The sequence below is a fragment of the Clytia hemisphaerica genome, unplaced genomic scaffold, assembly GCF_902728285.1.
Source record: "Clytia hemisphaerica strain Z4C2 unplaced genomic scaffold, Clytia hemisphaerica genome assembly, whole genome shotgun sequence".
NCBI classification, from domain to species: Eukaryota; Metazoa; Cnidaria; class Hydrozoa; order Leptothecata; family Clytiidae; genus Clytia; species Clytia hemisphaerica.
In genome coordinates, this window is record NW_027103938.1 from 422,990 (window position 1) to 437,918 (window position 14,929).

The following is a 14,929-nucleotide window of genomic DNA, read 5'->3' on the forward strand; positions in this document are numbered from 1 at the left end:
TAGAAAACATTTATGAAAACGATATATAGCAACACTTACGGACGCAATAGAACATTTAGGAACACCTTAGAACACATAGAACACTAGAACGTCTAGAACGCAACGAATAAAAACACTAGAAAAACACTCGAACGTTATAGAAACCACTAGACGCATAGTTCGAACACGAACGCGTAGTCGAAAATTAGAACACCAGCAGAACGTATTAGAGCGCATAGGCACACTAGAACACTAGAACGTATAGAAACGCATAGAACATATAGAACGCGTAAGAACACTAAACTAGAACGCAAAACACTAGAACGTATAGAACACTAGAACGTATAGAACACTAGAACATATAAGAAACATTAGAACGTATAGAACACTAGAACGCATAGAAACACTAGAACACATCGAACACATCGACACTGACGTATAGAACGCAAAGAACACTAGACACTGAACGTAGAACACTAGGTAGACCAAGCATAGAACAACTAGAACACATAGAAACACTAGAAACGTATAGAACCTGAACACATAGAACGCATAGAAAAACCATAGAACGCTAGAAACATAGAACGCATAGAACATAGAAAACATAGAAAAGAATTAAGAACACTAGAACGTATAGAATAGAACCACTAGAACCGAACTAGGAACGTATAGAAGACTAAATTAGAACATAGCACATCTAGAACATAGAACACATAGAACACTAAAACGTATAGAACGCAAAACAAAAAACGTATGAACACTAGAACGCTACTAGAACGTATAGAACACACTAGAACACTAGAACGCATAGAACGGCATAGAACACTAGAATGCATAGAACACTAGAACGTATAGAACACTAGAACGAATAGAACACTAGAACACATAGAACACTAGTACACACTATATAACACTATATAACTATATAACACTATGTAACTATATAACACATTACTAGTAGTTATATAGTAACACATTTATTATCTCCCTAATAATATACTGCTCATACGTGATAAAGAACCCAAAATTACCGCCGCCATTTTGGTTTCACTTTCGTTTGCTGATGTAGACGGAGACTTACGGTATACAGTGTAGACAGACCTTTATTATTAGGCCCTGCATTGAACTTTTCAATAATGGTTCTTTCATTTCCATTTCTAAGAAATCGTCCAGGAGGGTGAGGTCATCAATAAAATTTTTCTTTTATATCATTCATCATGAAAAAGTTTGATGTTTCGAATATGCAGAAACAAGTTTATCTTCCAATCCACAAATCAACTAGTGGCAAAGATTATGAAGAGGTATGAGCAAATTCTTTTTTACAAAGACAAGCGAACAGCATGCATGTCAGTGCGTCACAAACAGCCATCTATAATCAGTGTAGCTGGAACCTCAATATTCCAGGATTAGAAAAAGCTATACCTGTTATCTTTTTTCTTGAAAGAATCAACAAGCCATCAACATCGACAAATTCCACACATTTCCTCAGAAACTTTTAAAATTATCTGCCATTATGACTTTCTTGAAGCCGTTCCGAAATGAACCAATCGGGTTATGTACTGGAATTCCTATGCTATGGGAGTTCTTTTCCGAAATTTGTAAAATAGCTAAGTCGGCCAAAAAACTTTTCCTGGGGGTTTGAGGAAAAACAGAACTGAAATCATTTGTTTTTTATTTAACCAGATATTTAAATTTGGGCTCATAAATACTTAAATAAATAAGTTAATAATATTCATTATAGGTACTATTTGTATCTCTTAGAAAATAAACACTTACAGAGAACGACATTGTTTATCATTTGGAATACCCCCGTATTTGGACCATTCTATTGTGGGCACAAAATAGGGCGGAAACTAATTAGCACCCTCAGTGCAAGATTGCCGCCTCATCTTTATTCGCCCGCGCGAGAATGCGAGCTAATCATTTTTTTCTCGCGCGCTCGAGGGGACAAGGAAAGTGATCGATATTCTTTGAAGGAAAAACGTCAGAAACAAACCCAAAGACCAAAAGATGTATTTTGTTGTTGAGAATCGATCCTGTGAAGATGAAAAAATTTTTGCTTTGCATTTTTTTTCGGAACGCTGAAAAACTCTAATTTCGATCTTCCTTTAAGGTAAAGAGGTTGCGAGATTTGGGTTAGCGAGGCAAAAATTGCTAAAAAGCTGGTAAAATCGTAATCCTCAAAAATTGAAGTTCCAGCCTCACTGATAATTATAAACAAAACTCAACATTCTCACAAAAGTTGTCTTTTTGATTTCCCACACATTTGTCTAAAGCGTTCACTTTCACAATAATTTATGTAATTGCAATTTTGGCCAGTCCATAGTCGGTTTCAACATATACATGTGTTTTTATTTACTTGACCACCGAAGTGCCTACTAAAACAATCCGGCGCCAGGGGGTAAGTGGCGAAGCAACACAGCAGATTATTTGTATAGTAAAGAAATATCTTTTGGCATTGAGACAATCAAATATAATATATTATACTATATTTCCTTAATTCAAAAATCAAAAATTCATTTTTCATTCGCGAAAAATAAAAATAAAAGAATAATGAATTAATATTACATGATAAGACGCCCCTGTCTTTTACTCTCGTTTAATTTCCGATCTCGGAATGTGCAAAACGCCCGTCCACCCAATATCCACCCAATCAGCTTAAATTCACTTTAGGGGCCGTAGACAAACGACTTTCCTATTTTTTAACGGCCTGAGGCCGTTAAGGTTCAGACCTCCTCCCCCCCTACGTCTTAGCGGCCAAAAAAATTCGTCAAAAGTAAATACTTTCACTGGTCCATGGCCGCCATGTTCTTTTGATTTGTAATCCTCAAAGTTCTTCTTTTCGCACGGAATAAACATGTGGTTTTGAGCCGTGACCTTCTAATAGACCTTTTTTTAAAGAGGCAACCCTGTTGAATAATTATGTAGTCCAGCATAAAAACAATGATACAGCCATGCATAATTACTGTTTCATGCATATTATAATAATTATGCATGGCTATATCATTGTTTTTTTTGCTGGACTACATAATTATTCAACAGGGTGGCCTCATTAAAAAAAGGTCTATTTTGAAACTCCAAGCCCCGCAGCAAGTCAGGGCGGGATGGGTGGAGCAAGGAGTCAACTAAGGCGGAGGGAAAAAGGTGAATGTTGTGTGGTTGCTTTGGTCTTAGCCTTTCTTCACATGTTTCTACTTTTTGGGCTGATGAAATTTGTAAGTGAGACTTTCCCTTTTTTTAAAACTTTTTTAACGGCATTGCAGTGACCCCCTCCCACCCCTTACGGCCAGAAGCCGTTAAAAAAAAGGAAAATCGTTTGTCGACGGCCCCTTAATTGTCCTTTGACTTTCAAAAAATAGTATTTAAAAATTATGAATTTATAATAATTACAAAAAACAAAAAGTTTGATACTTCATTAGTGAAATATTCAATAAATTCCTAGTTTCAATTTTCAGTTGGGGCGTTCATCTAGGGCTTTGGTTCTCCATTGTCAAGTCAGGATCGATGGTGACGTCACTAAGCATAAAAAGAAAGGATTTCGTCAGTTTTATGCATATATTAATTTGCAAGATATTCCATTGGCCGCGTGAGCGCACTTTTCGTAGACTAGTCGGAATACTTTCTTTGAAGCACAACCGAAAAAAAATGAAACTTCAGAAAGTTGCGTATTTCCTGTGAGTAAACGATTCTGACAATTAAAAAAATTGATGATGATGATTTTTTTTTGGTCAGGCAAATGTCTCGTATTTGGGGTTCTAGTCTTGACCCCTAAGCCTACGCGAGATTGAAGCATGTGGGTAAATGAGACAAAACTCCAAAAAAGCTGGTGTTTTGAAGCGCTTTCGTGCGATCGAAATATCACTGTTTGTGACGCATTGTTTAGGAACATTTGCCAGTCAAGAACAAGTGCAAATTAGGATACCTTTGGCAATCTCTCCTACTTAATCTCAAATTGGATACAAAAACGTATCCAAAATAGCAATCAACATCCTAATTAGGATACTAAAAACCAAAAAACCTGTATTTTTCACTAACCAGAGACATCTGCGCCATCTTACCACTTCCAAGATGTAAATAATTGCTTATTATTAAAAGCAAATGAGATTGTGTACTGAATTTCATCAAGTTTGGCTAGCGGAATGCAAAACTATAGCCCAAAACACCATTCAAATGTGACTCCCCAAGCGATTTGAAGTACATAAAAGTTCGATCGGTAAAAAGACCATTCTTCTTTGGCCTCTACTCGACCGGTCTTTTTACCTTTTGGGCCGCTCAGACATTGAAGAATGCAGATGCGAGGCCGCTTATTAAAAGCAGCCACAGTGAAGCGGCCACAGTAAGTTTTAAGCCGCTAACAGCGGCCCTTAGCGACCATTAACGGCCATTAGCAGCCATTAACGGCCCTTAGCTTTGTTTTTCAATTTACTTACATTTTCAAGTACATTTTGGAACAAAGAAAGATTTTTTCAGAAGTCAAAAAGGGCAAAACAAAAAAAAAAATAAAAAAAATAAAAAATAAAGAAGGACCTAAGAAGCCATCAAATGTTGTAAAATAAAAGAAAATGATTGCTTCCCCAGTAGAGGAGAGGGAAAGCTTCCAAAAGGGCATCTCGCAGGCTTTGCTTTCTTATAAGCTCCTGATTTGTCACAAGCTCCTGATCTGTGACGTTTCGAATGTTTGATGCAACTTTTAGAATGCGAGAGAGAGAAAAAGTGAAAATCACGTGAAAAGAAAGAGAACACACTCAGAAGGAGCGTATTTCATCACTATTTTTGGTAAAAGTTCACGTGATAACACAAAGGAAAGCACGCAGAGGGAGCTCAATGTAAACAAACATTTAGTAAAAGTCTGCACTCTGCTTTGTTTGTTGTGGGTCATGTTGGGCTTGGCTGAACCTCAAGATATTTGGTCTCTCGAGACATTTTTCTTGCTTTCCAATTCTATATTATGATTTGAAAAGAAATGTAAGAGAGTTAAGTATTTCGCTATTCAAAAATACTTGATAAACAAATTCAGAATCTGTAAGTAGTTAAAGCAACAATTTTCAAGATAACCCTGTCTCACCACGAACGATCCTTTTGTTAATATCCCCGTCTCAGTCGGTGGAATTCTCTATTATTATTTTAGACAATGTAAAATTCTTTATAGCCAAAATTTGGTAAAACTTTAACCGAATTCCACAAGCTTAACCTGAAGTCAATAATTACTTTTGAGAAGATCCCTAAGATATAAGCGAAAAAGGATTAATTAATCGAATACAAGGATTAAATAATCGAATATAGGAGATTAAATAGTCGAAGCTATTCGACTAAGCGACGGCAGCTATTCGATTAAATAGTCGAATCATTAATCTAACTTTGTAAACGAAAATCGATTATATTTTTATGAGAAGATCCCTAAAGAAGGCCGCTAATAGGCCGCTAAATAGGCCGCTGGCCGCTTGGCCGGTCTCTCGATCAAGAAAAAGCCTCTAATAGAGGCCTTGAGGCCGTTCTTGGAAAAATTCCATTGGCCGCTTCATGGCCGATCTTCTAAAATGTTAGGCCGCTTGAAATTTCACTTTGCCCGTTATGAGACCGGTGTTTTACCCGCTTTAGCCGATCGGACTTTTGTGTACTTCAAATCGCTTGGGGAGTCACAAATGTGCTAACTAGCATAAGGGGACCCGTCCATATTCATTTGAGCATAACGTCAAATTGACGTTATCCTCTGAACCCCCCCAACCCCCACAGATAACGTCAAGCGATGTATACCAAAAGTTGTAGCCATTTTTCATCAAAGCTTTCCCGTTATGTCGCAAAGCAAAGTCTGTACTTAGTTGTACCCGTACGCGTGTATTTGTCTTTTAACTTATGACCTTTATTTAAAAAGTGCTTTATGCGTTCCACCTTCTTTGCCCACTTGGGCGGTGTGGTTCGCTCGGTCGCGCAAACAATGAATATATGATGAAATGATATCATAGCGCGAACCAATGGGATTATGCAAGCAGCAAATTTTCATGTAATTCATACACAAATATATTTTCGACAGCTTATAAAGTATAGTGTGGTTGGTGGTTACAAATATTCGCGATTTTCACAAAAAAGTATACCTTTGATTTCTTATAACGTCAAACCTAACTTTTGAAAACCCTCCCACCCCTTCATAACGTCAATTTGACGTTGTGCTTTGTCAAATGAATATGGACGGCTCCCCTAAGCGAACGCTTTTTTCGCGCAAAAATCGGACCATAGCATGCCGTTCCGTAGAAGAAAAACAAATCTTTAGCTCGTGCTCACAAAATTTTAGGCTCTGAACGGCAGATTATTACAGATGTTAATTTTCGAGGAACCCCCCAGAGAAAATTACCTTAAGTGGATTAAATTTCGCGTGGATTAATTTTCGCGATTTTCGCGTATTTTGGCCATTTTCGCGAAATTTTGTCCACGCGAAATTTTTAGAATTGCAATTTTTGCCAAAACCCCTAGGAAAATGAATGAAATTAGGTAAAAAACAGGCCAAATCGCGAAATTTAGTCCACGCGAAAATTTTCAATCTTCCATTCGCGCAATTTTGTCCACGCGAAAATTAATCCACTTAAGGTACTTGAAATTTTGGTCAGTGGTGCAAATCTCGATGAAGAAAAGGTTTGCATAGTTTTCCAAACGCAGATCAAAGCAGTAACCTCAAAAATTCAGGTCAAAGTGTCTGCTCTCCTATCTAAGATACCTAAATCTCCAAATTATTACAACTCTCCTAGTTAGGAGAGATTGGCTGAAGGTATCCTAATTTCTTGACTGTTTGTCAGTCTGGAAATTGTGCGTTGGATATCTCTGGCATAGATTTGAGGTTTGAATTGAGATCTGCTGCCTTCAACTTTTCCCAGTTATGTGGGTGCAACTCCAGGGTAACATTACCCTTCTTTCCTGACAAGTTGATACAGCAAATTGACAAGTAATCCCTGAGAGAATTTTTCTTGAAATCTGCAACAAAAACGAAAGTTGTTTCTTCTAACCAGACGATGTCAATCGAACGAATCGAACACCGAATCAATTGAGTGCAATCGAACGAATCGAACACCGAATCAATTGAGCGCAATCGAATTGCAATTGAATATTACCAAGAATTTGCTGTTTGATTGCTTCAATTACGTTTGATTGCTTCAATTACGTTTGATTGCTTCAATTACGTTTGATTGCTTCAATTACGTTTGATTGCTTCATACGTTTGATTGTATTCGATTATGTTCGATTACGTTCAATTGATTCAATTGTATTAGATTTTATTCGCTTTCATACACAGTACTTAAGGGACCGTGTACAAATATTGTTTTAATCGTTTGAGAAAAAATCGTATAGTGAAAAGGTATGAAACGATTTAGTAGCCAACAATTTGAAGAAAAATCGTTTTCTAAACGATGACTGACAAACTATGAAAAGGAATTCGTTTTCATTCGTTTTAAATCTTGAAAATCGTTTACAATCGTCTTAAATATCCAGATTTCGTTTTGGTGTACTCAAAATCGTTTTGGTGTTCTCTAAATCGTTTTGGTGTTCTCAAAATCGTTTTGGTGTTCTCAAAATCGTTTTGGTGTTCTCAAAATCGTTTTGGTGTACTCAAAATCGTTTTGGTGTTCTCAAAATCGTTTTAGGTTTATATAGATCGTTCTTTTAAATAGAAAAACGTTCCATCCGAAGGCAAAACGTTTCAATAAAATGAAATCGTTTTTGCTCGATTAAAATTCATCAAAAATCAGTTCGTGTACCATACAAGGCCAAGTAAAGGTACAAGAGTGGAGAGACAGTGCATAGATCCATATTATAAACTATGTGGACTCTTAATTGTCGGTGTGAATGTCCATGCTATTTTGATTCCCCTACCCCTTAGTTTTCCAAAAATGTATAACGAGTGCTTTGACTAAAAAAGTCGCATTTTACGTATCCAACAATGAGACAGAGTACTACATCCGGTAATGTTATTCCAGAATAATACTTTTAGCAACGGGCGCATCGTAGCATTGACTATTAGCTAGTAATCGTTTAATAGTTTAGATATTCGTTTGATATTTCAGATATTCGTTTAATAGGTTAGATATTCGTTTACTAGTTTAGATATTCGTTTAATAGTTTAGATATTCGTTTTAGAGGTATGATATTCGTTTTAGAGGTAATAAATTCGTTTTGATAGTTTCAAATTCGTTTTGATAGTTTCAAATTCGTTTTGATAGTTTCAAATTCGTTTTGATAGTTTCAAATTCGTTTAATTGATTAGGAGATCGTTTGATCTTGAAGACTTTCTTTTCAAATCGTTTTACCACTTTTTGTTCAAAGAAAAACGTTTAAAATCGTTCCATAACGTTTCAGCCTGACATTGCTTTAAATTGGTACGATTCTTAAACCATTAAAATCATTTGGGAAACGAAAGAAATCGTGTAAATTCGTTGAAAAGTGGAACAATATTTGTACACGGTCCCTAAGTGCTTGGCCGCCCATGCTAAAAAGCTCTAACAGAGGGATCCAATTTAATTTAATTGCAATCAAACTCCGAGTTCCTGTACACAACCGCAATCAAAAAGAATTACGTTTGCGTCTTTTTTTACCTTTTCTTGCCCAGCTGATATAACAAACATAGTAAGTATACTGTGTCTTTAATTGGCTGTAAAAAATCTCTGCGTCGGTAGAAATTTCTCCAACTTTCAACAATGATAGAACACACCTATTTAAACAAAATTAACCAGCGCATTTTTTATCTTTCTACTTCTACATCTTCAATGAAGCTCTCAAAGTCAAAAAGAATTAATTAAGCACATAAGATATTTTTATAATTGTAAAATGTTGTTCGCGCTTTCGCTACGGTGGAGTGCATGACGTAACTCCTGCATGACGTAACTCCTGCGGCAACAAACTTGCCTTCTGTTGGCTGACCATATTGGGCGTTTTGGCGTTACTACCCTTGAAGCGGCAGGCGCCTTTATCATTCCGCAACTCTGCCCACCATTTTAAATGAGTTAACAATAGATCCAAAAGAGCGCCCTCGTCAAGAAAGATCATTTGCTCTGGTCTCCGGCTTTTGGAAGCCGTGTCAAGTGTCATTTAGTTTTTGCTGGCTTATAGAATGGCAGGATCCTGGATGGTTTCCCTAACTGAACTCATCGAACATAATCGTAATCAAACAAAATCGAAGAGTAGTCGAATGTAATTGATAATCAATCGAACCAATCGAACTTTACTCGAACACAATCGATTATTACCCAGGAATCAGCAGTTCGATTGAGATTCCCAATAATTTGATCGCGTTCGATTGGTTCGATTGTGGTTTTTGTTCGATTGACACCGTCTGGTTCTACTGATTGCTTTCTGGCGCTCCTTTGCAGTTGTTTATCTAGCCTGGGAATCCAAGCTCATAATCTTAGAAAAAACAAAAAACACCTCACCTCACAAAGTTCTAAAATTATAGAGCTTGGTGCAGGTAGATTAGTCTGACACAGAATGTTATAAACAGTCTGTGTGTGAACCCTTGTTGACAGACTTTCTGAACTTTGGAAACCCAGGCAAACACACATAATCAACTTACCATAAAAACTCTTTCACAAGCTCTAAAGACTTTCAAAACTGCTAAAAACCACATCAAAATATCAGCCACATGTATTTAGACTTCCAGCAAACAGCCATTTTGTTTCGAAATGAATTAAAATGTTTTAATTTTCATTTGTTTTCCTTTTTTATGCAGAGTCAGCTTTTTCCATAAATTATGCGCGCTCATCGAAATTATCAAAGTACTGCTAAGTAATACGCCAAAAGCTAGCCAATCAGGCCGAACCTGCATTGCAGGGAAAAATCTCCCTGCAGGCGAGTTACCTGCGCCAAGCATTAAACAAGCAGCAAAAAAATCATAAACTAGACTGTGAATAAAGTTTAACGCTTGGATTCCCAGGCTATTGTTTATCAAATGAGATAACCGCATTTCACACAACCCTTCTTTTTGGCATCCGTAGCCTTGCACGACGGGCAGCTGTAAAATCTCCTCCTTCATATATTTGTTTCAATCCGAAGGCTTAGGTTTTTTCTCATCTTCAATTTTCTGAAGAAAGCGGGAATTTGATTTTTATTGTTTTAATCGAAATGGGGGATTTGGAAAATTTTGTTTTTTGGTTTTTTGCACAAAACAAACAATAGTATGAACAAACATGGTAGAATTAACTGCGTAATAGTAATAGACTGAGAAGCGAGCAAACTGAAATAGGCATGTTAAAATAACGATTTTACAAACTCAATGTTATTCTTTGCAACGGCATGACGTCACAATTGGGGAAAACAGAACACTTACTAAAGATTGATTATGTGTAATCATTAAACAAAATCTTTTAGTGAGTTAAACCATAGTGTTTGTTTTCCCCTCGCAATAATTAAATCTTATTGGTTGAAAAGCATATCACGTGACTTTCCGTGGCAAAGAATTCTTTTTTATGAAGAACATATTTACAACGCTTTTTAAAAACAAAAATTTTTCGTTGGAGAAAGCATTAACTCTGGCATACCCAAGATACATTTTCGGTTGTTTGTAAGACAAGGCAATTTGACAAAGAGAAATACACAGTGAGTGCGCTATATGAATCTAGAAAATGTAGAAAAACTTTCTAGAATGTTGGAGTGTAGAAAAAGTTGAAAAATAAATAAATTGTAAACAAAATTGCAAAAAGGTGGAAATTGCTATTTAAGACAGACTTAAGTCCATTTAAAAAAAAATTGACTTTAGATCATCTTAATCCCCTATATTTTCAGCATACACGCTTGCCTCAAATCCACAGAATTCTTGTAGGAAAGTTGGTGTATTTTGCAATTTAAAAAAAGATAAGAAACAGCCTATGTCCTGAATTTTAGCTTTAGGGCAAAAAGTCTTGAGAAGCCTTATGTCCAAATTTTATTTTTCTATGAAGCATTGACATGAAATTTTTTTCCCTCTATGTTTTCGTTTTTGTAAAAATAAAAATTAATTTGAAAAAGAGTTTGTGGTTAATGTAACTTTTGCAAAGTCTGGATATATTTCATTTGTCCATAATTTGGAAAGTGGCTAGTCAGGGCTGCTTCATAAACTTCTTACCTGAGTTCTGTTGCTCAGCTACACAATTTTGTTTGCGCTTTTGTTATTGATAAATAAGATTTTTTTTTTGTGCATGTTGCCATCACAATTTGTGTTTGGAAATAATATCAGGTGTTTCAAAAAAGTATGAATGATAAGTATGAATTAAAAAACTAAATCTCTTAATCTAGACTCTCAACCAATGGAAAAAAGAATTGAGAATTATTTGTCAAATATTTTAGGAGCTCAATTGGGTCACCCACATCACCCCTCCGCTCACCAAGGAATGGTTTACAAACTGTAGGGACAGTTGAGAATGTTCCAGACTTTCACCAACAGGCCATCCAACAAGCACGTCCATATCAAGTAGAAATATTAGAGGAAGCTATCAAAGACAACACCATAGTATGTCTTGGTACTGGGACTGGTAAAACGTTCATCAGCGTGATGTTGATCAGAGACAAACAAGACCAAATCAAGGGGAAATTTGAGGATGGTGGAAAACGAACTTTCTTTCTTGTCAACACAGGTTTGTAGAAATATCATTAACACTGTCTAATTCTTTGCATGATTTTCTAACCCTGGTTCTCTAAGAATCTAAAAACAGCATAAGGTATCGTTGAGGGTTAACAAAATTCTGTTTTTTATCGTGTCAGTTTCTAAAAACCAACATATTTGTTCTCGATTTCAGTACCACTTGCCGAACAACAAGCAAAAGCTGTTTCTCAAAACACAAGTTTGAAAGTGAAACATTATACAGGTGATATGGGAGTTGATTTTTGGGATCAAGATACTTGGGTGAAAGAATTTAATGAAAATGATGTTCTAGTGATGACTGCCCAAATTTTGGTCAATATACTAACCCATGGTTTTTTCACACGAGAAAACATTAATCTTCTAATAATGGATGAATGCCACAACGCAACAAAGAAACACCCGTATGTTAGGGTAATGGAATTTTTACCAGTCACTGGTGGTCCCCATATAATGGGTTTGACTGCCTCAATAATCAATGAGAAATATAAAAAATCACCAGATAAAGATTCTATCAGAGATTTTCTTGATGACCGTATGAAAATTTTGGAAACCACTATGCGTTCTAAGTGCATTACATGCTCTGACCGTGAAGCTACATCAAAGTATGCTACAAAACCTGTTGAATCTGTATTGATGTTTTCAAGCAAATATAAGATCAACGACTTTGACAAAATGAATTTGTTCATTTTCAAATTGAAAAGAGAGTTCCAAGAAGCTTCTGAAATGTTTGGTAAGAAGAATTTATCTCATCCAAGGGTGAAAATTAGGGTTAAACCTTCGGGTTTTTTAGTTTGCAAAGATTCTGCTTTTTCATACAGTAATATGATATTTCATCTTTCTAAGTTTCTTCTGCTCTTTTGTAACTGTTTCATAAATCATCTTTTTAGTAAAAATGACCACAGTACAAATTTAAAAAATGTGAACTTTTTTTATGATTCATTTCAGATCTTCAAAAGAAACAGGCTAAAGTTGACAAGTCATTGTTTCGGAATGTAAGCTACTTTGATGTTATCAACAGAACAAGTCGTTTAGGATTTAAAGATGCATGTGCCATTGCTTCAGATGCTGTAAAGCTTGGTCTGCAGATTCTGGAAACACTTGGACCAATATCAACTTTTGATGCCATTGAAATACTTTCAGGACAACTAGGTAGAATTGTTTGACCACAATTTTATTCTCATTCAAATTTAAGAAATTATTTTTGTTATTCAACTATTTTTTGTTGAGTATAGTGCTTCTTGATATCAATTGATACCACCATGATTTAACAAGGTTTTTCAAAAAGTTTCGTTCAACTTTGGTGTGCTTTTCCCAATTGTTAATTTATATGGCATTTTTAAACTTTGACTCATTTTCTTTTAAGAAAAACACAAAAAAAGATTCAGCACAGAGAATGGAAAGGTGCTCAGAGATTGCAGTAACGTTTTCAACAAGTTTGAAACTGGTTACAGGGAAGCAGTAATCAAAGAAGGCTTTGGTGAACCAGACCGTGTGATTCCTTTACAACCTTTTATCACCAACAAGGCACATGTTTTTCTGACAGATGTATTACTGCAGGAAAAATTAAATTTTCAAAGGCAAAATAAAGGTAAAACATCTGACTATTTCAAGTCCTTGATCTTTCAAATTATCCTAAATACTACATTAAACAACAGTAAACTACGTATTGAGGGATGCTCAAGAGCGAAGACTTTAGGCATTTTTTAAATCACCTTTCCTGGTACACTCTAACCCACGCTTTATTTCAAGTGGTGATAGGTGTATTTGAAATGAATAATCAACCTACGATCCATACATACTGATATTTACAATATTTTTTCATCTTAGAACTTCATGCCATCATGTTTGTTCAACGTAGATGTACAGCCATTATTCTATCCCAACTCATTCAAAGAATGGTCAAATCTGATTCGAATACATATCAAGGGATTTCTAGTGAATATGTTTTAGGTCATGGTTTTGATGAAAACATCCGTTTGGCAGATAGTTTCATGAAGTCTACAGAGCAAAGCAAAATCTTGACCCGATTCAAAGCTGCCGAATTTAACGTTCTGGTGGCCACTAGTGTAGTTGAGGAAGGTCTTGATGTTCGCAAATGTAACCTGGTGGTGCGTTTTGATGGAATCTTCAATTATCGAGAGTATGCACAGTCTAAAGGGAGAGCACGGGCTAAAGATTCCAAATTTATTGTAATGGCGAGTGAGGAAGATTATGAGGACACTTCTAGACAACTTGAGGTAAATTTCCAAGTTTTATGGAAATTATTTCTACTAAATTCTTAAAATCGAGTCATTTGCAGCAAAACATTGCATTTATATGTTTCCCCATGTTTTTAAGTTTCATAGATAACTTCCACTAAAGTCGCAAAGTTTCAGCTTAAGAAATGGCATTCCAAAAACTATTTTTCTTATCAACAAGGTAATGCAAAAAATCGAATCAGTATTATTTGACAAATGCCAAGACCGGGAACTACCAACAGAGGATGAGATTAGAGAGCAGATGTTCGATGAAATTGATGAAATGGTCAACACTATCTTCTCGGAAGATGGAAATGCAAGAATCAAACCTCATTACGCTGTCAGCTTGTTATACAGGTCAGGTGGAACATAGAATGAAAGTCTACTTAGGTTGTTAGGTTTCTAGGTTGCGAAATGGCAATTTTACCACATTTTAACTTTTTGCCATTTTGGTTAATTTTCATTCGAAAAACTTTAAGCCCTTTAAGAATCTATATATTATTAGTATAACGCGTATGTCATTTTGTTTTCTGTTTTCTGTCTGTGTGTCACTTTCGATTTCGCAAGCAATGTTTTGTTCTCGATAAGTTTGTTTTGATTGACAGATCGGATAGAGCCTGGTTTAGACTTTATTCAGCCTTTGTTTTGAAATTTAAGGCCCGTCTACATTTAGTAATTTTAATTTCTGCCTAGGCATGCCCGTTTTTTTTGTTTTTCTCTTTTCTTTTGTTTAAATTCTTTTCGAATGTAATTAACGATCGTATTTATTAATGACATTCGAATTCTTTTCAAAACAAATTCCTTTAATAGAAAAGAATAATTTAAATGTAAATCAAAACATAACCAAACATAACGTGGATTTTTAACAAACGAGTTGCGAGTTGGTCCTACGAGTTGCGAGTTGCTATCAAATATGCGAGTTGCGAGTTGGTTTTTGCGAGTTGCGAGTTACGAGTTGCTATTTTAACCAAATGAAAGTGCGAGTTGCGAGTTGAAAATTTCACGTTAAGACATAAAAATCGCGAGTTGCAAATTAAAATCGCGAGTTGAAAATTAAAATCGCGAGTTGAAAAATCAAAAGTGCGAGTTGAAAAATCAAAAGTGCGAGTTGAAAATT

The 14,929-nt window shown here is 35.7% G+C and overlaps 1 protein-coding gene across 1 annotated transcript; it reads left to right on the forward strand.

The window, feature by feature from the left end:
* Window positions 1–1,127: 1,127 nt before the first annotated feature.
* LOC136809871 (endoribonuclease Dicer-like) lies at window positions 1,128–14,291 on the forward strand. Its single transcript, XM_067066428.1, has 7 exons — window positions 1,128–1,280; window positions 11,281–11,567; window positions 11,730–12,305; window positions 12,521–12,724; window positions 12,939–13,163; window positions 13,403–13,812; window positions 13,994–14,291. Exons 1-7 carry the CDS (start codon window positions 1,210–1,212, stop codon window positions 14,183–14,185), a joined length of 1,965 nt encoding a protein of 654 aa, XP_066922529.1. The 5' UTR covers window positions 1,128–1,209; the 3' UTR covers window positions 14,186–14,291.
* Window positions 14,292–14,929: the final 638 nt, after the last annotated feature.